The sequence below is a fragment of the Saccopteryx bilineata genome, chromosome 11 (assembly GCF_036850765.1).
Source record: "Saccopteryx bilineata isolate mSacBil1 chromosome 11, mSacBil1_pri_phased_curated, whole genome shotgun sequence".
Classification (NCBI taxonomy): domain Eukaryota; kingdom Metazoa; phylum Chordata; class Mammalia; order Chiroptera; family Emballonuridae; genus Saccopteryx; species Saccopteryx bilineata.
The window spans coordinates 20,266,980-20,292,622 of NC_089500.1; the positions used below are offsets into that span (position 1 = coordinate 20,266,980).

At 49.9% G+C, this 25,643-nt stretch overlaps 1 protein-coding gene and 1 long non-coding RNA gene across 3 annotated transcripts in view; one reads left to right on the forward strand and one right to left on the reverse strand.

The window, feature by feature from the left end:
- Positions 1-25,643, forward strand: part of MYO5B (myosin VB) — a 319,106-nt gene that overhangs the window by 177,362 nt on the left and 116,101 nt on the right. For both annotated transcript variants that reach the window (XM_066246550.1, XM_066246549.1), the window contains exons 6-10: positions 7,643-7,786; positions 9,335-9,416; positions 13,085-13,192; positions 14,516-14,625; positions 20,656-20,921. In XM_066246550.1, the coding sequence (XP_066102647.1) occupies positions 7,643-7,786; positions 9,335-9,416; positions 13,085-13,192; positions 14,516-14,625; positions 20,656-20,921 (710 nt within the window). The remainder of the gene's footprint in view (positions 1-7,642; positions 7,787-9,334; positions 9,417-13,084; positions 13,193-14,515; positions 14,626-20,655; positions 20,922-25,643) is intronic.
- Positions 1,991-5,823, reverse strand: LOC136315627 (uncharacterized). Its single transcript, XR_010727530.1, has 3 exons — positions 5,719-5,823; positions 4,719-4,798; positions 1,991-3,280 (listed from the first exon to the last, which is right to left on the reverse strand). It is a non-coding gene; the product is annotated as an uncharacterized lncRNA (long non-coding RNA).

Consider the following 25,643-nt stretch of genomic DNA (forward strand, 5'->3'; position numbering starts at 1 on the left):
ATTTGGACCTTTTAGTCTTTGGGGGGAAGGTAGAGCCAAAAGCTATGTAATAACATGGAGTCTGTTGAAGAACCTCAGGAAACAGTCAGCTGTGGTGCCCACCTGGCCTGGGCAGGACACATCCTGTCTGTCTCACACCCTCCGCATTGCCCCCTGCGCCCGGAGAGCAGAATCCTCCGGGCAAGGGCAGGGCCAGAGGGTTCCTAGAACTTAGACCTTGCTGTCTATGGCTCATCTTGGTTCAGGGTCAGAACTCATTTCTCTTTTTTTCCCCTTGCTCTGTAAAAACTTAACCTTGATGGAGCAGCACTGCATGGCCACAATGTTCCTGGGCAGCTTTGATTTCCTGCCTTTGAACCTAAGGCTCTTCATTATTGTCTGGGTTACGGTCTGGTGGGAGTCCACCCTCTGCCGGCCCTGGGCAGCGCCTCTGTTTCAGTAAGAAAACCATTGAGGCCAAAAGCTGCCAAAATAACATCAGATTTCTCCGCAGTGCCTTGAGCCCCATTGATTAATTCACAAGTCACTAAGGTGGTTGATGTTTCAGATTATTTTGGAGTTGAGGGAACAAAAACTGGCTGGTCCTTCCCAGGTGCCCTCTCTCTCCTTCCTCTACCAAGTGCAGGAGTAAACTCTGAGTAAAATAAGAGGTCACTGGTTATCCAGGCAGAATCTCCTGCCGACAGAGATGTATTATCTGGAGAACTTCATTCTCTACCAAGTATTAGGACACAACGTATTCATTAAGGAAGACTTTGACCACAGCCAGTTTTGCTGTCTCTTATATGAATTGGGAAATGGTTGATACAGTTGAAGACATTCTTGCGAAAAGATAAAAACAAAAAGAACAATATTTATTCTATTGGAATTTATTCTTAAACTTGGCTGTGCATCAGGCTGACCTGGAGGGCTTGTTGAAGCAGATTGCTGGGCCCCACCCCCAGAATTTCTGATTTAGAAGGTCTGGGGAGGGGGGCCCAAGTTTACACTTCCCACAAGTTCCTGGGTGCTGCTGGTGCTGCTGGGTTGGGCTGCACACGTTGAGAACCACTGGCCTATTCAAAAGGTAAGAAAGGCCCCCTGGAAAACACGCAAGCATGAAAGGAAGTGATCCCCCAGCCCTACACCTGCTGCCTGCCGGGAATCGTGCAACACTTTGGTCTCTTTCCTTCCAGCTTTTTCACTGAGGAGTGTAGTAATAGCCTTGTCCTTGTATCATTAAACTTTTTATGAACTGTTTTACAGGGCTGCAAACATATGTTAATACATGGTTTTACCATAATTTGTTTAACCCCCTGTTGTTGGGCATTTAGTTGGTAGCTCATTTGCTCACAGTTTATATTCTAAGCCCTGAGGTGGGGGACTGTCCATGGCCCCAGTTCAGAAACCCTTGGCCTGGGCTCCCTCCGGCAGTCTACTGTACCTAAGTTGAGACAGCCAAGATCACCATTAGCATCACATTTCAGCTCCGGTGGGAGTGAAACCAGGCTTCCAGCCTCTCCTCTGCCCCCGAGGTTCAGAATCCAGTTTATCCTTAGGCAGTGAGATTTCAAAGACATGGGTGCCTCCTCCTTGGAAATAGAGTAAGTAGTTATTCTGGGCAGAACAGAGAAGGGAAGACACCTGTTTAATCTCTAGTGACTGAACAAAGTTAATTAATAGTCAAGTTGAGAATTTAATGAAGGCAGGTCGCTATATTATTAAGCATGTACAAGACACTGGGGGAATGACTTTTAAAATTTTATTGTTTCAGTGTGATAAAAATATACATAATATAAAATTTACCATTTTAAATATGCAGTTGAGCGGCATTAAGTACATTCAGAATGTTGTACACCCATTACCATTATCCAGTTCTGGGACGTTTTCATCACCCCAAACAGAAACTCTGTACCCATTGAACACACTCCCCATTCTCCCCGCCCCCAGCCCTGACAATCACCATTCCAGTTTCTGTCTCTATGAATGTGCTTCTTCTAGGTACATCATATAAGGGGGTTATAAAATATTTGTCCTTTCTGGTCTGGCTTATTTCACTTAGCATGCTTTCTAAGTTCATTCATGTTGTAGAATATATCCTTTCTGTAGCTGGATAAGATTTTATTGTGAGGATATACCATATTTTGTTTGTTCATTCCTCTATTGATGGACACTTAGGTTGTTTCCATTTTTTGGCTACTGTGAATAATGCTACTGCGACTGCTGGTGTGCAAGTATTATTTTGAGTTCCTGCTCTGGGAATGTTTTTTTAAATGACAGTGGTCTAAAATTATCTGATGCTTTCAGTATCCACTGTGGTCTGAGTAGGCTGGTTGACTGCTGGGGAGGCAGGGTGCTTTGGCATAGGGGAAATGTGAGAGCAACATATATACCCCCAAATACACAAGGTGTGGTTCAGTTGCTAAGGAGGAGTTTATACACAAACCAGCCTGATCTTGCATCGTGTCATGTAAATAAATGCTGCAGTAGTTTGGGGTCAGAGCATTAAATTTCTGCCTTATACAGTTGGTACTTGGGAAACGAGGTACGTCCTGAGGGCTCATTCTGTCAAATGTAGAATTTTGTCATCCCAGAGACTGTCCCCTGAGCTGTTTGTTGAGTGTTGTATTAGAGAAAGACCTTGGCTGTGGACCTGGACAGGAAGAGCAGTACCAGCAGGATCTCAGGGTGGGACAGGGAGAATGTTGCCAGGCAGAGAAAGCGAGCCTCTTGTACTCCCAAATCCCAGTGTTTCACGAGTTTCAAGTCCAGCCGGGTCCTTGTGTCCAGGACGCCCAGTCAGCTGTGGATCCTCGGAAGGTCATAGCCAACCAACACAGGCCTGTCTTAATCGGGGGACAGCTGACTACTGATCTCTCTGCCCTGTCCTGGGGAAGGATGCCTCCCCCCAATGGAGCACTCAGTTGTGGTCGTCCTCATCTTATTATCTCTGCAGCCCAGCAACTGCAGACGCCTCCTGGGGAGCCCGGGAGTGGCAGGCGGTCTGAGACGGCAGGATTCCCAGGGGGTCGCGCTAAGTGGCAGTTGTTCAAATTAAAAGTGACTCGAGGGTGGATTGGGCTGATTTATCGTCGGCACCAGAGTTCTCTGACCCCTTTCTGTGTAAGAGCTTGTCAGCATCCCGGGAGTGACTTGTTCTCAAGTCCGCACTGATTGAAAGGAGATTGGTAATCAAGAGACTGTTAGAGCAGTTCAGGCCAGTGGGGTCCTGTGGCTTCTTGGGGTGACTGGAGTCTGCTGGCATACCACTGTGGCAGCCACAGAGAATGCCCACCCTATCCTGGGAGAAAGAAAGGAGGCTAAGTTTTCAGTTAGGGAAATGGATAGAAACTAAGACCAGTTACTATGTAATTTTCAGGTCTTGACCTTTTTTAATTTTTCTTATTTTAAGATAAACAAGAAAGCCTATGCCTGTTAACCTTTAATAAGAATCTGCCCCCAACATGCCTTACTGATCCCATCTCCACTTGGTATCTCTCACATCTCACCATACTCTAGCCACGTCACACCTGTCTATTCTCTCAGCAGCCCCGCCCCTTTGTGCCGGCTGTATTCATAAATAGAATCCCTTCTCCTTCCCTATTGGTGAACATCTACTCACCATGTAAGATCTACTTCATTTTACACTTAAAGGCTTCTTCCTTCTGTTGGGCATGGCTAATGGCTCCCTTCTATTTCCACACTGCCTGATATGTACCTTGTTATTGGATAATCTTAATTATATGCTAATTTCTTGTTTCAGTACATTTTTATCTCACTACATACCTGTGCAGGCATAAACCACAAAGAAGTCTGTTCCATTATGTTACACATCAATGGTGCCACATTCCGTCAACCATTTTGTAACTTGCTTTTCACTCAACATTTTTTTATTTATCCATGAATCATGCTCTAGTTTACTTAGTTGAACAGATTGATAGTATCCATTGTATGAATAGATCACATTTGATTTACCTCTTGCCGCTATTGGTAGGCATTTAGGTTGTATTTCTTTTTTACTGTCAAATACAGTCTGCACTGACCATTGTTGTGCATACTAATACACTTATCTGAGTTTCTCTAGGTAGTATCTAGAAGTAGAGGTGATATATTGTTAGGTGCATGTATGTTCAGTTTTATAGTCATGCCCAATTCTTCAGAATGGTTGTGCCAGTTTGTATTTGAACTAGCAGTGTATGAGAGTTTCTTTCCCCTTATAGCCTCTTCATCATATCATATTCTCAGAGTTCTTGGTTACTGGCACCCTGGACTATGGACTATCATGGTAGCCTGTATGTCTTTGTGTGTCACTGAGGTTGATTATCTTATGATGTTTATTGATCATGTGAGTTTCTTCTGTAAATTTTCTGCTTATCTCATTTGCTCATTTTCCAAATTTTAACTGCTTGTGTGATATCTGCCTCTTTTGTTGGACTATGGATTCAGTGATGGTCAAAGGCTGGGTTTTTATCATCCATAACAATTGGACTTGCTTCCCTCATGCATCAAACCGTTTTCCCCAAGTCAGTAACAAGAAATCTAGCAAGGCTTTAAAAGATAAATAACTGTGTACAAGTGCTTCATACAGAAGCTGGAAGTTCTTTATACCCAGAGTAGAATTTATGGGGTTGGTAGTAATCACAACCTCTTCCCTTTGTGGGTACCCATTTGATCATTTCAAAGTGCTCCTAGAATCATCATCACTTCTCAGAGCAGCTTAGTGAGGGAAGAGGACATACCTGTAAGCTGTGCTCTTCGGATGTCGGTCAGGCTGTCCCTCAGTCACCACAAGGGGTGGTCTCACGCATGGTAAAGTCTCCTGTCACCATTTCACAAATTACAAAATTTGAATTGTTAAAAATTTTGAAATTGAGACTTAATGATTGAAACTAGACTGTTAGAATTTTTCACAAATTAGTCTTTGCTGATTGATTGCTTCCTCATGATATTAACATGTTTCTTTGTCCCCTGTATTTCTTGTGAAAGGGTAGTAAAATTCAGAGGTTTGATTAGATTCACATTCAGTTGAAAAAACAAAATAAGAATCCTTTATTGGCAGTGTTATGTGCTCTCATCCAGAGGCACAGGCTGTCTGGCTGTCTTTTTGGGATGCCAAGCAGTCATTGATTATGCCTAGACCTGTTACTTCATCAGTTGTTACGAAATGGTGACATTCTCATTCTCTCTTTCCTCCTGTGCTATTAGCTGAAATGAGCTAGGAAAGAAACTTCTCATCAACTAAGTTGCTCTGATAGAGTTTACACAGGAAAGATAGGGTAGATGTTTGATTTCTTGCTCAGTAATTGTCCAAGTAATAAGTTGGTCCCCTCCTATCCTCTGAAAGTCTGTTTTCTCCTCTTTTTCCTAAAAAGATCAGAGTGAGGATTAGTGTCTCTTTGTCCTTATCCTTGGCTTTGACCTGGATGTTTGAGATGTGAGAAGCTACCCACGTGTGTGGCAGACCCTGTGTGAAGAGTGGTTTGGGGAGTTGAAGAAGGCCTGTGAAATGAGGAGAATGAATACAGACTTTGAGCTGATGCACATCTGATTTAACTTGGTGTTGCTACTTCCCAGCCACATGGATACCCTACCGAACCCTTCTGAGTCTGCTTTACCATAAATATGATGGAAATTAATAACACCTCTCTACTAGGGTTCTTGTCAGGATTCAAGGGGACTAAAAGGAGCCCAGCCCAGGACCTTGCTCATGGTGGAAGCTTGGCAAACAATCACTCTTACCAACATCTTAGGCAATACAGCCCTCCTTGCCACTTTCCAAGCAGAACTGGCTTACTGAAGTGTGATGGTGGCTTCTCGTGAGGTGCTGGGAGGCTCAGATCTCTGTGTGGAAGAGACGTGGGTGCATGGAGGCCTCTGACGAGATGATGAGGGGGTTGGGTGTGGAGATGCGTCCTGATCTCCCTTGATTGGAGGAAGCTAGTGACATCAACTCTGCGATTAGTCATCTCTTTGAGGGTCACTCAGCGTGGCCAGAATGCAGCCTTGCCCTGACCTTGGGCATTTCCTTGCTCTCAGATGTCCTTCGGAGCAACTCGGTGTAACCAGGTTCCACGTTCCACCACTTCCCTGCAAGGTACACACTGTGTGTACATGATGCACAGGAGACTTTATACACTGCAAACCAAAAAGAAAAAATATATATTGCAATCCCAACAGGAGATTTTAGAGTCTTAGAGTGTCAAGTGACCTTTGAGCGCAAGGAATCCAAAACTCTGTGTTTCACAGGAAGGAAAACTGAACCCTAAGTTCACTTACGCTTCCATTCACTCCAGTGTTTCTGAATGGCTAGCGTGCAGGTCCCCCTGGTCCGAGTCCTTCCTCAGTGGGGAGCTGGGCCTTGGTTGCTGTGAGTGACTCGCGGCCTCACTTTACTCATCCCCCAGGAGGAACAGTGATAGTTTTCCTCATCAGACTTAACAGGGGACATATGCGTGAGTATTTACTATAGGTCAGCTTTCTGACCTTTTAAACCAGGGGTCTCAAACTCGCAGCTGTGCAGCCCGCCCACCAATTTTGTGCGGCCCGCAGGCTAATCAAACTTCGTGGATTAATCTGCGGGCCAGTCTGCAGGCTGCACAAAATTGGTGGGCGGGCCGCATGCGGCCCGCGGGCCGTGAGTTTGAGACCCCTGTTTTAAACAGTAGTGATTGGCTTTCAGCTGGTCTGTATGCCTTATTCATAGCAGATGCTCACCGGGCCTTAGGTAGTGTTGGGCTGGCAGGAGGTACTAATAGTTCCACGGCTTGGATTTGACCAGGAGGAGTGGAGGGTAGATTGGAGTTTGGAGTTTTCTTTCAACTTCTTTGTGCCTTAAATTGCCTAGACAGCTGAAAACTTACAGTGACTATTTTTCTAGCATTTTAACCACCTAAAAAATAAACCCCCCAAAAGGGATTAACATATTAATATATTTGTTACCAATCCATTAGTAAGTAATGTGATATCATACCGGAAGCGAATATTCACCCAAGGAGGCCAGTCATTTAGCTGCCCGTTGTTGAAGTTACCGCCCAGAGTTTGAGCTGTGCCTCTGCAGCTGCCTAAGAAACGGTCCCAGGAGGGTGATGGCTCCCTGATTTGTCCTAATAATGAGGTGTTGAGGGATGGGGTGATCTTTGTCCTCTTTCTAAGAAGTGCCATTTGTCAGTTGGGAATGACATTTGCCTGCTTAGCCATGGAGACCTGGCCCGAGTGGGTGAAGCACGGAAGGGTTGTATTTCTCAGAGGAAGTTCAGAGCTCTCGGATGCGGGTGTGGGGTTGGAGCCTGGAGGGCGTCAAAGCAGGGAGCTCTCTGACCCTCTGGACCCTCCCTTCCTGGCCTCAAGGTGACCGCTGCAGTGGTAGTCACCCCGTGCAGGCTCCAGGCAGGAAAGGAGGGCGGCCCCAGGGGACACGCCAGCTGGGCAGTCTCCTTTACAGAGCCCTCCAATCCGCTCACTCTGTCACCGGTCACCCTCAGGAGGTGAGGGGGCAGGTAAAGAAGTCCTGGTTTTGTTTGCGTGTGGCCCGTTGCCATCCCGGTGGCAGAGAGGTTCGCCAAGGGAGGAGAGGGAGAGAAGGGAGGTGCCGCCGCAGCACACAGACCTGAAGCTGAGAGAGCCCTCCCGGGTTTGCACGCCCATGTGTGTGTGTTCTGAACAGGCCATCGGGAATGCTAAGACCACTCGCAATGACAACAGCAGCCGCTTTGGAAAGTACATTCAGATTGGCTTTGACAAAAGGTACCACATCATTGGAGCCAACATGAGGACCTACCTGTTGGAGAAGTCCAGGGTGGTCTTTCAGGTGAGTGGTGTGACTTGGGACTTTGGGCATATTTCGCCATGAACTCTGATACTTACCCCTGACCCCACTCCCCATGTCCGGAGAGCAACCCACCTTTTGAGCCTGGAATTGGATATACTTGCTCTTTTGGTTTCCTGTCTCTTCTTTCATCAGTAAGTACTCTTTCAAATGCTGGAGGCATCATGACCAAAAAGTCTTTGACCAGTAGTACTACTACTTTTCCGTGAATATTTTTATTCAATCCACAAACATATATTGAATGCCTATTATGTGCTGGCCTGTGCTAGACACTGAAGATACAGTGAGGAATAAGGCAGCCCTGCTCTGTGTGGCTTTGAGAGTCATGACCAGGGGACTGTCACACAGTGTCTATGGCTTTCAGCTTTCCCTAGGAACCTTCTTATTTGGCAGCTTGTATAAAAGGGGGAAAACCTACCTGGTTTTCTTTTCAAATTAACGGAGTTACCACTTCTTACTGGACTCAGTTCTTTGTTTCTCTGTGCTCACCTTCCATTCCCTTCTTCCCAACTACTTTTTGGCCTCTTGGTGACCCTCTTCCTCCTCCACCCTGGCCTTTGGGGGCAGTCAGTGCAGCTCACAACATGAGGACGGTCCTCCCCAGCTCCCTTTGACACCCCATCGCTGAACCGAGGCGCTGGGGAGTGCGTGCCCTGGTGCAAGCCAGCCGCACACTCGTCCCCCGGGCAGACGGCTGCCAGGGCCTGACCTCACAGCTGCCTTCAGAGGGGACATCACAACCAGCCTCAGCTGCTTGTGCCTCAGTGACCACTGTCTTCGTGCTGATTCTTAGTGATGAGTCTAACGAATCTCATAACCAGCTCTGTGGTTTTCATGTTCCTTTTGTTGCCTAGGCTTCCATCCAGCTCCCAGGTTGATCGGCAGCCCCACGTCCTGCACTTCCCTGCCTCACAGAGAACAGCCCGCTGTAGTGGTGCGGGTTGAGTGCTGGCCATGGCGTGGTCGGACTCTCTCGGACATCCTGCAGCTCCCTCTTCCTTGCTCCCTGTGCCTAGCCCTCCTGGAGCGGCCACCTCCACCCCTGCCAACCTAGGGCAGGCCGGGCTCAAATGCCCACCCTAAGTCCTGTCCCAATCAAGGACCTTTCCTTTCCTGACTGCCCAGCCTGATGCCAGGCAGGAGCCCAGCTTCTTCTTAGTGGCAAGCCTCCGAGAGGAGAAAGGGCGCCCCCAGCAGGGAGTTCCAGGCTGTGCAGCACAAGCCTGCAGCAGGGCTGTCTGATAAGAGTGTGTCGGTGGATGGACCCACCATTTGTGGAATAGTGATGATGTTCTTCATAGGACGAACAAGAAAATGCATGTTTCCATTTAAGAAGTAAAAAGCCTCAGGTTGGGAGAAGGCCCTGTAGTAGGGAGTGGAGGCAGGTCCGGAGGTGGGAGCTGGAGGGGGCACAAGTGTGAGGGGCAGGTCTTGAGCTCTGTCGCCCACCACATCCTGGGATTGGAATGGGTAAGGAGACAATCTTGGGGGTGATCACTATAAAGCTGCTCCCCTCTGTCGCTCCTGCAGGCAGACGATGAGAGGAATTACCACATCTTCTACCAGCTCTGTGCCGCCGCCAGTCTTCCTGAGTTTAAAGAGCTCGCGCTGAGTAAGTGGAGGGGAGCCCATGCTGCGGGTGGGCTGTGGCTGCGGCAGGGGGTCGTGTGCCTGGGGCTCTTGGAGGAGGAAGGGGCCCCGGGGGCTTGCTCAGGGCCCTCTGCCATGGGTTACTGTCTCAGCTCTCCTCTCCTGTGGGCACGTCCCTAGCCTTCTTTGAGCTTTGTTACCCAGTTAATAAAATAGTGTTAACTACCCAGGCTGCCTGCCACAGAAAACGTGGGAGATGGTAAGAGGCAAGGGGTAGAACAGTGTTTGCAGAGCAAAGAAGAATTTTCAAGCATTATTCTTTTGAAATAAAAATTATGTCCAGTTTTGATATCATAAGAAATGTGTCTCCACTGTGAGGATAGAGGTTTAATGAATGCTGTCACGTGACTGTGGCTAACCCATTTTAAGTCATAACTAAGGATCGAGACAAAGAAGAAGATAGACGAGAGTGGGAGGGTAAAGCAGGGGTGGGAGTGGCTGGAGGGGCATGCTGGTAAGGCCTGGGCCTCACATGGGGCGGGGGGGGGGGAGAGGAGAGGGCCCCCCGCTGAGCGCTCTGTCTTGGGTTTCTTCTGCACACCCACCCAACGCACTGGAGGGGGACGCAGAGCCCACGATGTCACCTCAGATAAAAGTCAGCCTTTAGGTGGACTGCGCTCACCCTCTATTTCTGAGAATGCTGTTTGCTGAAGGCCTTCGCAGGAGTCGTTTGCCTTGAGATTGTTGACCTGGAGCCCGTGGAATTGCCGGCCAGGGCCGAGCGGGAAGAGTGGGCCGGCTTCTGTCCTTGCTTGGCACCAGTGTGGCACCTCTCCCTGCGGCCGGGCATTCCCCTCCTGTGCATGGGCTTTGTCCTGGAATATTGACCGACTCCTTCCATACACGTACTGATGCACTTTTATGAATGACTCTCTTGCCTTGCACGGGTCGGAGCATAGCCTCCCTGGGTAAAGTGTGCAAGGCCTTGACCATGCCGTGGGGGTCTATGGACCAAATCGCTGGGTACGTGACCCCTCTGTAGTCTGAACACTGCTTGGTCCAATATCTGCCTGTTGAGCCAGTGGATAGGGGATTTTGTGGTATTTTCCTCCTTAGAAATTCTGAGTACAGAGACACCCAAACTGAGGTGTTCTGGGATGGGACAGTCAGTGACAACAGCATCGGGGGCCTGAAAGGAGAGCTGAGGTCCTGGCAGGCTGTGCAGACGGGGACTGTTTGCGGGGACGTCTGTCTTATAAGGAGGGTCTGGAGGGCAGCGCTAACAGAAGTGATTGCAAACCTTAAAGCAGATGGAGAGGGGAGGACAGCTGTGATTGGAATCCAATCCTTTGGTAGCGAATGCTGCAGCTGACCGGCTGGCTCCTGCAGTGATTAGCCAGAGCCAGAGGACGGACCCAGCTGGGCCTGGGTTTGGGAACGGAAGTGGGGAGAGGGGCTGGTCTGTCTTACTCAGAACAGCACAGGAGGGCCCTGGCTGTTGACAGCAAAGGGTCTTTCATAGACCCCGCAAGTGGCTCCTTCCTTCCGGTAGGGAAGTCTGATGTCCTCTGGAGTCTCAGGTGACTGTCTCTCAGGTGTGTTCAGGTGATACTTTTGATAACAAGTTAGGCTGTGTTCATGGCTAAGTCTTGGGATGTCATAGATAAACAATTATCACCTCAATAGGTGATCGAGTACTGGGCTCCCAGCCCTGGCCAAACCTGGGTCAGCTTGCGCAGCCTCTTAAAGCCTGACATTCCTCAGTTTATCTGTCATAAAAATGGGAGTAGGTAATGCCTTCAGTTTCCCCCGTGAAGGCACTATAATAAAATCATCAAATGAGGAGTTTGAAAGGTGAGCATCATAGGAAGTAAGAATTGATCCTTTTATTCAGGCTTTGACACTGTTACTGTTCACCAGAGCTCTCAGGGTGACTAGACATGAGAGAACTAAATCTGTGACCGTCACAAAGGCCTGAAGCGGCTTCCTTCATAAAGCTCACACCTTTGCCGTGCCTATGAGTGAGGTCAAGGCTGACGTTCTTCCTCTCTCAGTCCAGTGCCTGCAGTCATCAGAGTGTGTAAGCGACTCCTCCAGGAAGCCTGCCTTCATAAACCACGACCAACATTCAGCTGTTCGTCCTGTGGGCAGGCATGTTGCCTGATGTGGACAGCTCAGGCTGTGTGAGACTGGGGTTTGGGACTGAGTGGTCCACTTCCCAGCTGGGCCTGCCAGTGTGCGCTTGACCAGCTAGACTAACGGAAGAAGTTCGTGTGGCTCGGAGCACAGGGCGCCAGGTGGGGGTGGGGAGGGGCAGGGAAGGAGAGCTGAGCAGGGCCACTACGGCGTGAACAGGTCTAGAGCTGAGGAACGACAGTGAGGAACTGGTGTGTGTGGGTCACAGAGGTGGGGAAGGACAAGCAGGAGTGTGGGGTGGCAGGAGGAGGCCCTTTTAGGGCATTTGATCCTTTCCTGGAGGGAGTGGGACTGGAGAGGGGTCTCTAAGGGCTTGAAATAGGAGAGCCGCGTGGTCGGAGTTACCAGCTGTTTGAAGGGACAGGAGCAGAGACAGGGAAACTGGTTTAGTCCTTCGCAACAGGCCCGACAACAGACGCTGAAGATTAGACCCAGGGCAGTGACTGTCAGAACAGAGGAAGGGAAGAGACTCAAGAAACTCCTAGGAGATCAACGTGGAAAGTCAAGGTGTTGAGAAAGGACTGGGACTTGGAGTGAAGCTGTATCTGAGCGTGTTGGACTGACGTGTGCTCAGCTGCATGTGCTCAGGTCGGGGGAAGAGGAAAACCAGCCTGCATCACAGCGTGACTTGTCAAAGTCAGGCACTACCCACATAGAGACGCTAAGTGCTGGGCAAGGCTGTACCACACAAAGGCGCTCCATACAATATTTTGTGGAAAATTTAAGTGATTTTTGAGGATAATTTTGATTATGTGCGTTGTTGCCTTAAATACTAAGTTCCAAGCCCCGTAGAGCTCAACGCCACCCAGGGCTCACTGCGTTTTCTCGCTCTCTAAGGCTGGCTCGGATTCCAGGACAGAACTTGGGCCCTCCTCACCAGCTGTCCCCAGGCTGTCCCCAGACGCCTGACTGAAGAGGAACGAAGCTGGGGGTTGAGAACAAACATATGAGGGTCTCAACCTATTTATGTACCTAAGTAGCTCAAGGGTGCCCCAATTTGATAAATACAAACAAATGAACCAAAAAACCATGTCATCTTGGGTGACATTTGTCAAATAAGGCTGTCAGACTAAGATCCCTGAAGACCACGGAAGTCTGTGATTCTGGGGTGGGCATACATCCTGCTCGTGTGCACTAGATCCTTGCTAAGAACGAGTCTGTGGGGAGTCCTGCTAGAGTGCACTCGCCATGACATCTTCATCTTTTATGTTCCTGATGTTCACAGCACAGTTTCACACAAACACAGCAACTCACTCTGGCCATGTAGTGTCTTTTTCTCTTTTGTTATTTCGTTTTCTCTCCCACTTGCCACTGTCGATAAAGGTCGCTTTTGAAAGGGTTCCACATCCGGCTGGGAATTCAGCTTGGTCTGGGGTAGCCGGCTGAGGGAGCAGAACTCCTCACGGGCCGCGATCTGCGATCGGCCGGTAAACTGGGGTAGAGCCCCCTCTGATGCCTGCCGGACGCCTCTCCGTCACCCCCTTCCTTCCACAGCCTGTGCCGAGGACTTCTTCTACGCCTCACAGGGAGGAGACACGTCCATCGAGGGGGTGGATGACGCTGAGGACTTCGAGAAGACCCGGCAAGCCTTCACACTCCTGGGTAAGGCCCCTGGGAGTGGGGGAAGGGTGGGGAGGGTTCCTGCAGAGGAGAAAGCACAGCCGAGCCCCACTTGGCTAGCGCACCCTCAGCAGCTGATGGGGAGGCCCTCTCGTCCTTGGTGAATCTCTTGCTCTCCCCGTCCGTCCCGGCTCCCGGGCTCCAATGCTTAAGGCTTGGGGCTTGGTTGGCCTTTCCTAAAAATAAGGATTTGAGAGTTGCTCCGCTTTGTGGGTTATCTAAGTAAAGATGTTAATCCTAGCATGACACACTTCTCCTCCCATTAATATAGGTGTCGCTGACTTTTTTTTTTTTAGCCTAAGTTATTGCCTTAGAACAGCAGTTCTCAACCTGTGGGTCGCGACCCCGGCGGGGGGTCGAACGACCAAAACACAGGGGTCGCCTAAAGCCATCGGAAATACATATTTTATTTAAAAATGTATTGTATAATAAATATGTATTTTCCGATGGCTTTAGACAACCCCTGTGTTTTGGTCGTTCGAACCCCGCCGGGGTCACGACCCACAGGTTGAGAACCGCTGCCTTAGAATTAAGTAACTATAGCTGGGGAGGATTATGGGGGAACAACTGTATTATTTCCTAAACTAGTAGGTTGACTAGTATTCATTATATTATTCTGTAATACTTTATATATGTCTGAAATATTTTGCAATTTAAAAATAAACGGTGCTTTCAAGCTAACTATAAACTGGAAAATGTTAACCAGGTTGTCTTCGGTAACTTAGTAGCGTAAATAAATTTGACAGCGGTGCTTGTTGCCCCAGTGTCTGCAGGGTAGGTGTGCATGTCTGTCACTATGAAGGAGCACATAGCGTGCTGAAGGACAGCTCCCTGGACACCCGCCCCGTCACTGCACTCCCAGGAGGGGGCACTTTGGATGTGTGTCACAGGTGTTTGCAGGATATTATGTTGGGAGAAAAATGACTGCAGATAATGACCATTCTTATTAAACTCATAACAACATCCATAAAGCGTTTGGTTGAAAGCTAGGTCCAAGATGAGTCTGCATGATTGCTGAGTCTCCTCAGCTCCCGGAGAAATTAGAATGGCGCGGCGACCCATCTGGTCGGCTCAGGACAATCAGAGCAGAGATACTTCCCTTCTAGTCTGGGAGCCCTTTGCCCTCTGGACTCTCACAGGAAGTGGCAATTACTCGGTGAGGAGCTGGGATCATTTTAGGAGTCACTGGCCCAGAAAGGAAAATCAAACCTTTTTTTTCTTTAAGTCCTTAAAAAAAAGGGGTAAAATGTCCTTTCTGTCCTGCTGTGGATATTGAGTGTCATTTGTTCTTTTTTTTCCCCCCAGGAGTGAGAGAGTCCCATCAGATAAGCATTTTTAAGATAATTGCTTCTATCCTGCACCTGGGGAATGTGGAGATCCAGGCCGAGCGCGATGGTGACTCCTGCAGCGTATCAGTAAGTTGCACACCAGCCCCAGAGATAAAATGTACACACTTACTCTGTTCTTACAGTCTCATACAACTGAAATGTGTCCTTATGTTGAGAGGACACTCGTAGGTTATTTATTCTGCCCAGTAATGGTTTCTGTTCCCTTGCTGATAATTTTTTAAAAGAACCAATCCTTCTCAAATCAGCTGTCATCAAATTTCTATCACGGAGGGCAGGGAATTTAGTGCTTATTCAGCACATTATTTTTGATGGTTTGATTTTTCCAAGTCCCCTGAGGTCCGTGGAATTCTACCAGGTGTTATCAACCGAGGAGTACTTGGAGGTCCCAACTGAGGACCGTACCGGAAGGCTGTGAAGGAGTGTCGGACACCACACTTGGTGACTGTCCCCATGGAGCTTACAATCCAGTTGGGTAGATAAGACAGTTGACAACACTTGCCAAGGTTTTGAATATTGAGACATCTAGTGGGAGGATTGCAAATTGTAAAGCACTTGGTAAATGCTCCTAATGGATGTCATTTGCTGGTGCCCAAAGTAGTACCCGACATGTGGCAACGACAAACCATCTAAGCGGGCGGATGGAGGATTAGATGCCAGAGCGGGAGAACTGACAGCTGCTGTTGCTCTCTGGTATTTCATTGTATTGTGAAAGGTAAAACTGATACTCTGGCCATGAGTAAGTGAATCTGCAACGGTTTGCTGTAGGCCTCTCTCACGCCCACTATCGCCAAGTCCTGGGAGGTGCAAAGTGTGATTCTTGCTCTGAAGGACTTAGAATTTAAACACCCAGATGCTGGGAAAAGACAGAATATGAAGATGGGCATATGTTGTTCGTGTCACTCACAAGTTGATGCTTTCTAAAAATTTTTTTAATTGATTTGAGAGAGAGAAAGAGAGAGAAGCATCAACTTGTTGTTCCACTTATTTATGCATTCGTTAGTTGATTCTTGTTTGTGCCCTGACCAGGGTCCAAACCCACAACCTTGGTGTACTGGGATGATGCTCTAACCAGCTGAGTTACCCGGCCAGGGCAATGCTTTTTCAATTAAACAAACACATATTAATCTCCTACTGTGTGTCGAACTAGGGTTAGGGGTTATCAGAATTTAAAGCCGGCCCTGCCCTTAGGGAAAAGAGGGCCTGACCTGTAGCTGACACCTGGCAGACCTCACCACCCTCCTCTCACCCCGCCCCATACCTTTTTCCTAAAAGAGAAATGGTCTGGGGTTTGGGAGGCCCCTGGGACGGTCAGGGCTGCCACTGTCCTCAGCATGGAGCCTGCAGCCTCCTGAGAGCTTTGAGGCTCACCCACCTGGTGCAGTGTGAAAGGAGGGAATGTGGGAGCTGGGTAGTGTTCGGTGCCCCTGGACATCGATGTGGATGTGTGTGTGTGTGTGTGTGGCAGACAGTGGGGTTGGCAGTGATGACGCTATGAGAGACTTAGGTGCCCAGAGGAAGACCTGTGTCTTGGTGGATGATGGATGAGTCTCCAGTGCAGACCAAACAGTCCCCTAGGCTGAGTCTTTTGTATTTTTCCGAAGTGAGAAGTGGGGGTGGGGGGGCAGGCAGACTCCCGCATGCATTCGACCGTGATCCACCCGGCATGCCCACCAGGGGGCGATGCTCTGCCCATCTGGGGCATTGCTCCGCTGCATTGGAGCCATTCTGGTGCCTGAGACGGAGGCCATGGAGCCGTCCTCAGCGCCTGGGCCAACTTTGCTCCAATGCAGCCTTAGTTGCAGAGAGGGAAGAAAGAGATAGAGAGAAAGTAGAAGGGGAAGGGTGGAGAAGCAGATGGGTGCTTCTCCTGTGTGCCCTGGCTGGGAATTGAACCCGAGACTTCCACATGCCAGGCCAACTCTCTAACACTGAGCCAACCAGCCAGGGCTAGGCTGAGTCTTTAGAGCCAGTGAGGTATTGCTGCTGATGTCTTCTCCTCATGAGAACGGCAGAGGGTCCATGCCTCCCCACCGCACCGCAGCAACTGTCCCGTGGATCCTCAGGGCAGCCCTGCTCTGCCTACTGTAGGGACAGCTGAGATTGGGGGCATTCGCATTGAAAAACTCCTGGTGTAGCCTAGCAAGTTGCAGGGAAGATGACAGGTGTTCTCTCAGCCTCCAACGCAGCCCTCCCTTAGTCCCCTTCTTAGGAAACACTTCCTGTCACATCCCAGGTCATGGAGTCCTGCAGCACCTGTACCTCTGCTCCGGGGCACCTCGCGTGGTTGTAGTTGTACATTTATTGCTGCATGTCTCCCTGAGAGACCCCAGAGTCTGTGAGGACTCAGTATCCTACCACCAGCACCTGGCACTGGGTAGACACCCAGTAAGCAGACAAATGATTGAGGCTCTCCAGGTTTGGGGGTGATGCCAGGGAGGGGAGAGTGGATGGGCGTATCCAAGAACACCATGGGGGGGCATGGGGAGCAGGGCCAGAGAGTTCCTGGGCACCTGCCCCTGGCGGGGGCAGGGTCTGGGCTGTGGTGAAGAGTCTCTCCCATCTGGTAGCTGGCCTTCCCCACCCAGCCTCTGAGGGCACCTTTGGGTAAGAAGGAAAGGGAGGGCTTATTGGTGTTATTTCATCAATGCCTGTTTCCCCCCTAAATGCTGGGACCCCATCTGTTGAGCTCAGTTCCAGCCCTTACACACATGGGCACCGAGTGAGCATTTGTGTAAAGACCAGACGAAGGTGGAGTGTCCAGCACACATGGGGGAGAGTGGACTGAGGACATAGGAGGGGGGAGGGGGCGGGAGCAGGGACGCACATCGCCGGCAGACAGAGGTCGGGGCCACAGGGCGCCGCCAGCCCCCTCCCTTAGAGCAGACAGCGAGTCAGGGGTTCCTGAGCTCAGGCACGTGGCCTTCGTTGTTCCCCAGTTAGAGGCTGTGTCACTTGAAACCTGTGATGGGACTCCCAGGGTGGAAGTCCTGGGTCTGTCACTTACTGATGATGACTTAACCTTTCTGCATCCGTTTCCTCATCTGCAGAGTGGGGCTGGTGTCACCTTCCTTCGCACAGGGCCCTCATGATTCCGTTCTGAACTGTTGTCATCACTGTGGTTAGAGCCAGAGTGGACCTCAGGGGCATCCTCCTCACTTCTCAGGGTTGGGAAAGCTAAGCCCCAGGGAGGGGAAGCTCCTTCCTGAAGGTCATAATGACAGTTCATGGCAAAGCCAAGACCAGACCCAGCCAGCGTGCTTTCCCCTACGTCACTGCCAGCCTTGCTTCCGGTGTGGGACCGTCGGTCCCTGGGACGGGGGCTGTCCTCCTTGGGCCTCCATCCCCTCTGGTGCCTAGCACAGTGCCAGGCAGGCAGTGTGTGCCCGAGGAGTGCTTCACTGAACGATCACTGGTGAAAATCTCTCCGGGGCGTTTGGGTGTATTCCTTGGGGTATCAGGGGGGCCTCCCACTGCAGTGTGCCTTCTGCTCGCGAGTTTTTATTTTTAATTAAAGCGTGAAAATGTGTTCCAGGACTGCCAGGGTTGCCTTGGGGATGCAACAGCGTGCAATTACTTGGACACCAGAGGCAATTTGTTTCTTGAATTTGGCCACATGGGCCCACAAACCTAATCCTCTGCCTCTGATGCTGGCTATTTTTTAATGGATTTAGCATCATTTAATTAAGCTTAAGTGTAATTGCATGATATCAAATCAGTTTCAGTTAGCACCTTTAATTAACAGTCAGAAGGGGGTAATGGAAGGGTCAGCCACACCCCACTGCAGCGGATGGGAAGCCCGCCCCAGGTGGCAATCAACACCTTTTCCCTTGTGTTCACCTGGGGGGTGCCAGGCAGGGCAAGGGGGGGCAGGCTCGGGCAGTGATGACTGTGGCTGCTGGGCCATTTACGTGTCAGGGATCCAGCTGTAATGCTGTACCTGGCAATTAAGAATTTCTTGGAGCCCTGTCTGGGTCGCTTAGTTGATTAGAGCATTGTCCTGATATGCCAAGGTTGTGGGTTTGAGTCCTGGTCAGGGCACACACAAGAATCACCCAGTGAATGCATAAATAAGTAGAATAACAGACCGATATTTTCTCTCTCTTTCTCTCTTCCTCTCCTTCCCTCTCCTTTCCTCTTTCTCAAATCAATAAGTTAATTTTTTCCCCCTGAAAACTAGATCAGAGAAGTTGGACACTTGCCACCTCCAAACCTGTTGCCGCCAGGAAGTCCCCAGGCCACTCGCTGTCCCACACGTGCTTCCTGTTGGGAGAGGGGCAGCAGGGGGGGGTCACTGCAGAGTTAAAGGCTGTTGGCCGGGAGAAGTGGCCATGGCGACCTCACCTGCTGAGGGAGTGGAAAGACGGGCCTCTCCACGTCCACCTAGCTAAGCCCGTTCTCGTGGGCGCGGCGAGGAGCTCTGGGCCGCAGGCGGGAGACCACGCTTCACTTCATTTTCCTCTTCTGAGATAGGGGATCGGTTAGAATGATAGGTCCCAAGGTATTTTCCTGGGAACCTTAACCCTAGGCTGTTTCTTTGGAAAACTAGGGTTCTTTGGTCAATTATGTTCAGGAGACACTCAGTAAAATATGTGTCTTGATGCTTACAGGGTTCCCTGACAAATCAGTGCAGTGGTGCTTAACTGGAGGCCCCTTCGTTAAGTCAGCCAATTAATGCTCTTTGTAGCTACTGCTCCACAACCCATGCTGTGGAAAAACATCAGCCTTAATGACTCTGGGAGGGTCTTTCCTGCTCTGGCATTCTGAGATTTGTGTCATTGTGTTTGTTGGGGGTAGATTGTACATATCTGGGGATAGGGTGTTAAGAGGGAAATGGCACAGATATCTGTTCGTTTTCATTGGACAAGCCCTCATTTAAACCCTACGAGTCAGCCTCAGCAGAAAAGGAGTCCCCCCGGCAGTGTAGGGCCGTTTGGAGGCTGCGTGTCCTGTTCTGAAGGACTCCCCCTCAGCCTCAGAGCTAATAGCTGTCCAGCAGGTGCAGGCTGGGTTAGCCGCTTCCCTGGGTGGGTTTAGAGGAGGGAGGAGTAATGGGCAAGAGGACCCTCCTAGGAAAAGCGGGGTTTCCGTGGGGTGCCCGGAGTACCAAGAGGCCTGCACATCGGGTGAGATGAGACAAGTCCCTGGGTGAGTTGGTTATCAGTGGCTTAAAGGCCAGGTGGTGTGGTTGGTACAGGGGGTAAATGAACGTCAGGATGAAATGCAGCTGGGCTCATGGGGTAGTTAGCGGGGCCCCGGCACCCGGCTGAGACACTGCTCCGCTTCAGGGTTGTACTTCTCACCTGGGGGGAGCAGGGACTTTGGCTGCAGGAGTCTCTGCTTTGTTTTTTCCTGCTCTCAGCATGTGATGTTATCAGTTAGTGTTTTAAGTGATCTCAGGTCAAAATTTGTTCCATATTTTTGCCATTTCTCCCAGCTTTCTACCTGGATTCACTTTTCCCCCCAAGCATCAAGTGCTTTAAGACTATGAAGTTCAATGCCCTGTTATTGAGCATCAGTGAGGCTAAGATTAAAGGAAGTCTGCTTGCTCGGAAGCTCGGGCAGTGAGTGTCCGAGCGGAGGCCGCCGTCTGTGAGGTTCAGCTCAGGGCCCACTCTGCATGTGTGGCGTTCGACTCGGTGCTCATCAGAGTAGCGCTTGATAGTGAGGACGTCCTTCTGGGCTAAGCGCTGCACGTGGGACTCTCTCTGCAGGTGGGAACTACACTCACGGTGTTTCTGCTGCCCCTGGATCCTTACTCTTAATGGTTCAGCTGTTCCTAAGCTATCAATTCTCATTCTGCTCCCTTCGATCAAGGTGCCCTGTCTTACCAGTTACTCTGCAACCAGCTGGCAATGGAAGAGGGGACAGGAAAAGTAGATTTTTGTTTGTTAAAGCCCTGACAGTCTGGTCAGTAGCAGCTATAATGATTCGTTTGAACAACACTCTTTGGGCCCTGTCATCTCATGTGTCAGCAAGACTCCTGGAGCAGCGGCTAGCGAGGGAGTGGCTCACTGGCCCTGGGCCGGAGGAAGGAGGCCACGCTGGCGGGCGGGCTGTCCTCCTCGCCCTCCTGAGCCATCCCCATGTCTCTTCCAGCCCCAGGACGAGCACCTCAACAACTTCTGCCGGCTGCTGGGGGTGGAGCTCAGTCAGATGGAGCACTGGCTGTGCCATCGCAAGCTGGTCACCACCTCGGAGACCTATGTCAAGACCATGTCCCTGCAGCAGGTGGTGAACGCGCGCAACGCGCTGGCCAAGCACATCTATGCGCAGCTGTTCGGCTGGATCGTGGAGCACGTCAACAAGGCCCTGCACACCGCGCTCAAGCAGCACTCCTTCATTGGCGTCCTGGACATCTATGGGTGAGTGGCCGTGCCCTCCCCTGCCTCTGCTCCCCCTGGGGGGTGGCCATTCGTGGCCTTCTGCTGGCATCTGGGACCAGCAAGGGCCTGGGACACCTCCCCCCAGTTCTCAACCAGGGCAATCTGAAACGTGGGATGGCATTTTTGGTTGTCATAGTGACTGGGTCACTGCTGGCACCTGGGGGCCTGAGGCCAGGGGTGCTAGGTGTCCCACAATAAGGACAGTCCCGAGGAAGAATGGACCCTGTCCAAGCACCAGCTGCTCCCCCATTGAGAAACACTGTGGGCATCTGTTGTTATAATCAGGAAACAGGCCCCAGGAGGGAAATGTCTTGTCCAACATCCGAGTGCAAGTTACTGTGAACTTAAATTCAGGCTTTGCTATCTCAGTTACTTTTTATTTAAATTGACCACTTGACTTCATTCACCAGATCACCAATCAGGGTGATTATTTTAATACGGTAATCTTGCCCAGCACTGTACAGATCTGTGTTTGTGGGTTCTTCCTTTCAGAGTTCTAAGCTGATGGGAAGGTCTGTTGTTACCTGTAACAACCTGTTTTGTAGGGAGAGGAAAGACCTACTGGACTAGGCAGCAGGAGCCTGGTGTTTTGGGTCCTTCTGGTCGCCAGCTAACAGAATGACTCCATACAGATCACAGCCCCTCTCTGGGCTTTAGTTTTCATAGCTCAAAATGAAGTTTTCGAGCCACAGTCTCTTTGGGGTTCTTTCCAGATCCTTGTAGAATTGTTTGAAACGATATGACTGGGTGCAACCTCCCTTGTGCTCCTTTGATGATCGGTGCCCTGCCCTCCGTAAGCTGATAATAGATTAAGTCCTTGTATCATAGGAGTCATGGCTTCTGTCTTAAAATAGAAATTCGGATGCATAGACGTGCAGTGTAAGGGCAGCGCTGCTCTGGTGGGCACGCTGCTCAGTGGGTGACGAGCTGGGGCGCCGTACGTTGAGGCTGTAGCTGAGTAGACTCTCCTCTAAAAGCGGCTCCTTCCCCGTGCAGCTGGCCCACGGAGCATCACCGCTGCTCTTGTTCGTCATGGGCTTTCAAATGGAATCGCATTGCATCCTATGGAGGTAATGGCAGAGGAGGAAACTTGATTTCTGGCGTCACAGAGGCTCCAGAAACAAGCTAAGGAGTTAAGTCACATGCACAAACCACGTAATACAAGAGGCAACGGGAGACATTGTGGCAGGGTCGCTGGGAGGGTTTGGACATGGTGCTGGGCGTGTTTTAGGGCAGGAGAGGGCACGCTTGTGGGCAGTCAGGGACCGCTTTATGGGGGAGCTGAGGTTCAAACTGGATCTTTTTAAAGCCGAGAGTAGCCCATAGGAGGTGGGGGAGGAGGTGACTTTAGGAATAGGAACACAGTCCAGACAGGAATGGGCAAAGTGTGAAAGGAATCCTCCTAGGTGATGGGGAGCAAACAGGGCCAAGTCACCCCAGTGTGGGAAGCAGGAGGATGCATCCTTTCCGGGGGTCTCAGGCTTTTAGCTGTGTGACTGTGGGCAAGCCACTGCTCTACCCGGTCATTTGAGTGTGTGCTTTTGTGCTCAGTGCGTCCAGTTGCTCCGGGACAGTATAGAACTGTCTCACCTGGGAACGTACTGCCCAACTGTCAGAGATTAATTCTGCATTGTTTTCTCTGCTGTGAGCAGTTTCTCAGGTAATTGGATTTACCCCCAAACTGACCTTTAGTGTTACCTTCTGAAGTAAGGCCCAGAGAAAATCAGGCTGCAGCATCTGACCCGGTTACCTTCATCTACCTGGGCAAGAGTCTCCTTTCACTGAGCTTTCTATTTGGGAGGATTCACATGCAGACTTACTATGAGTAGCATGTAAAAATCTTTTCACTTCAGTGCTACCAATATGTAAAATGTAGCATGTCAGTTCTATTCTAGTTGCAGACCGTCTCAGCAGTGCCTTGAGTTGGAATAGATAGCTTCCTCCTTCCCAGGGATGCCCAGGAAAAGGCTTTGCTCATTGTTGAGGGGCCTCTGTGAGCTGGGCTTCCAGTGCTGCTGAGTCTGGGCTCATCTCATGCAAATTGAGATCTGGTGCTTATATTTGTCATTTAATTGTTACAACTGAGTTAATTTTGTCTAAGGTCTAGGGACAGCCCAAAGGGGAGAAACAGATTGTAGGGAGGGCTTGTCTATGGTTTGATAGGTGGTCTTGTCTATGGATGGCTGGGGACCTGGGGATTCTGTCTCCCGTTTCTGGTGCCATCTCCTGACCCGTGTGGCTCTCTCGTCCCAGAGTGGCTGTAGGCTCGCTCCTCTGAGAACACCTGACAGCATTCCCATGAGCGCAGGGCCCCGTCACTGGGCCAGGCAGCACCGGGCCACCTGCAAGCCCTCTTGGAAATTCTCCTGAGCTTTGGGCTACTGTCCAGACATGCCATGCTATTTTCTCCTTTTAAAATCCTTGTTCTTTCTCAGAAGATAATTTAGTTTTTCAAACCAAGTCACAAAGAAATCATATGTAAAAAGTGAGTTGCCCTCCTGGAGAGAGAGAACTGCCTGGTAAGTCCGAGGCAGCAAGTTAGACACGAGGTGGGCTCAGTTAACAAGCTGGCCGCACCCCTGGGCCGTTTGTTGCCAAGGCAGCGCTCCCAGACGTTCCCGGACGGTGCACGCATGCTCCTCAGAGTTCTGGTCTGCAGAGAAATCACTGTTTGCATCCACACTGCCTGGGCTCTCCTTTCTGGTCAGAGGGGATATAGTGAACTCTTAGTTTAAAACTAAACGCAGCACCACAGGAAAGCAGGGGACTTGACTCTGGAAGGTACCGTTTCTCATCCATCAGGTCAATGACATCATTTCTTAATCTGGGAGAAAATGGTGGCTATCTGGGATGACTTGTGTTGAGCTTTTTACTGTCTTCCTTCTTCCCCAATCATGGCACCTTTCTGCCTTCATTCCTTGGGACTTCAGACACCTTCCAGAAACCCACCGAATCTTTTTTTTTCTAATGTGATCATCCCTCAGTGATCCAGAAGTGGGCGTCACACAAGACACTCCACCTCTTTTGCTCTCTCTAACCACCTTTCTCCCATTTCAAACTAGTTCCTGTCTTTTGGGTTTATTTATGATGTAACTATGGGAAGTGATTCTCTCTAAGGGGACTGTAGTTCTCCATGGCATCAGAAAACTCCAGCATTATTTTTTATTTTTGAGTTTTCTACCCATTGGAGAGGGAGAGGACCATCTATCCATTATCTCACTCATTGTTCCTCAGCCCTACTACTGGGACACTAGGTGCACACAGAGATGACCTGATGTCTTTGATCTTCTGACTCCTCCCTGTATCCTATGAGCAGAAGAGTGGCATAGGGAAGCTGGAGAGAATTTGAGGGTTCCTGAACACATTAAACCCCATTCATTAAGAGGAAAATAATAGTTTTCTCTCCCTCTCCTTAGGTTAGAGATGTGCAGAGCTAGCAAATAAAGAGTGGAATACTATCCCCTCCCTCATAAGGACGTGCTAACTACTTCCACTGTGGTAACTGTCCCCAGATGAACCGTAGCCCTGCCTGTAGTGTTATTGGCTCCCCAGTCAAGCTCATTCTAGAGACAGCTGAAGGAGTTTTGCAGTGTAGATGAGCCACTCTGGATTTCCCTGTAAATGTGTAACATGTTGCTATCTCGTCAGCAGCCAGAGTGAATACACACTCACTTCTACATATATGTAAGCAAACAGTGCACGAGCCATTGACCTCGCTCACTGTGCTGTTCTCATCGGTCGTGCGTTCAGACAGTAGAAGACGCTCCAACACCTAAATAAATTGCCTGGGCCGCAGCTGCCTCCACCGCGCCTTGGGTCAGTCCCTTGGTCAAGACCCTTCCGTGAGGCTGTCCCGAACACTGGTTTCCAGACACCCAGTGGCGCAGTAGGAGGGTGGCTTCCCTACACCTTGTTCTCCTGCTCCAACTCCATAAAAGTGCAAAGCAAGCACCACCCAGAGCAGTTTAACACCCAAGCCAAAGTCCCTTCCTCAGCCAAGGATCGCTGAGGCTGCCTCAGGGTAGTTCTCACTGGGCAGGACCTGGAAATGAACAGGAGAGAGCCGCGCAGCTTTTGGCTTGAGTTTCCTTTTCATGTTGCTTTAACCAGCGCTTGCCTCTGCAGGCTTGATTAATTGCAGCCATAATCCTTTATTGCTCTCCACTCCTCGAGGCAACAAAAAATAAATGACTTCAATTTAGGGGGGAAAAGTACACATTTATTTGTCTTTGACTTGAGCCTTCCACATGCCAAGGTAGCAGAGGGCTTTGGCTATGACCAGCGTGTTCTTGATGAGGACAGCTGGCCTAGGAGACTTTTGGAGCAAGGCCGGGCTATAGATGCATGCCTAACCCTGAGGACCGGTGAGGGGGGCTACAGAGGGCGGTTAGGGAAGTTTAAGCCCCCCCCCCCGAAAGCAGGAAATGGGATTTGCTGGGATTTCAGATTCCTCTCGGCCTTCATGTTACTTTCTGTGTCTCTTGTGGTATTTCCTAACTTTAAAATTAGCATCCAGCTCTCCTCAGTGCTTTTTAATGATGTATTCTTAACATAATTTTTTAAATTGTGGTTAAAAAAAAAACCATAAAATTTACCATCATAACCGTCTTCAAGTGTACACATGGTTCAGCAGGGTTGAGTATATCCACGTGTTGTGCAACAGCTCTCCAGGGGTCTTCCCTCCCACCGGCCCCTGAACCG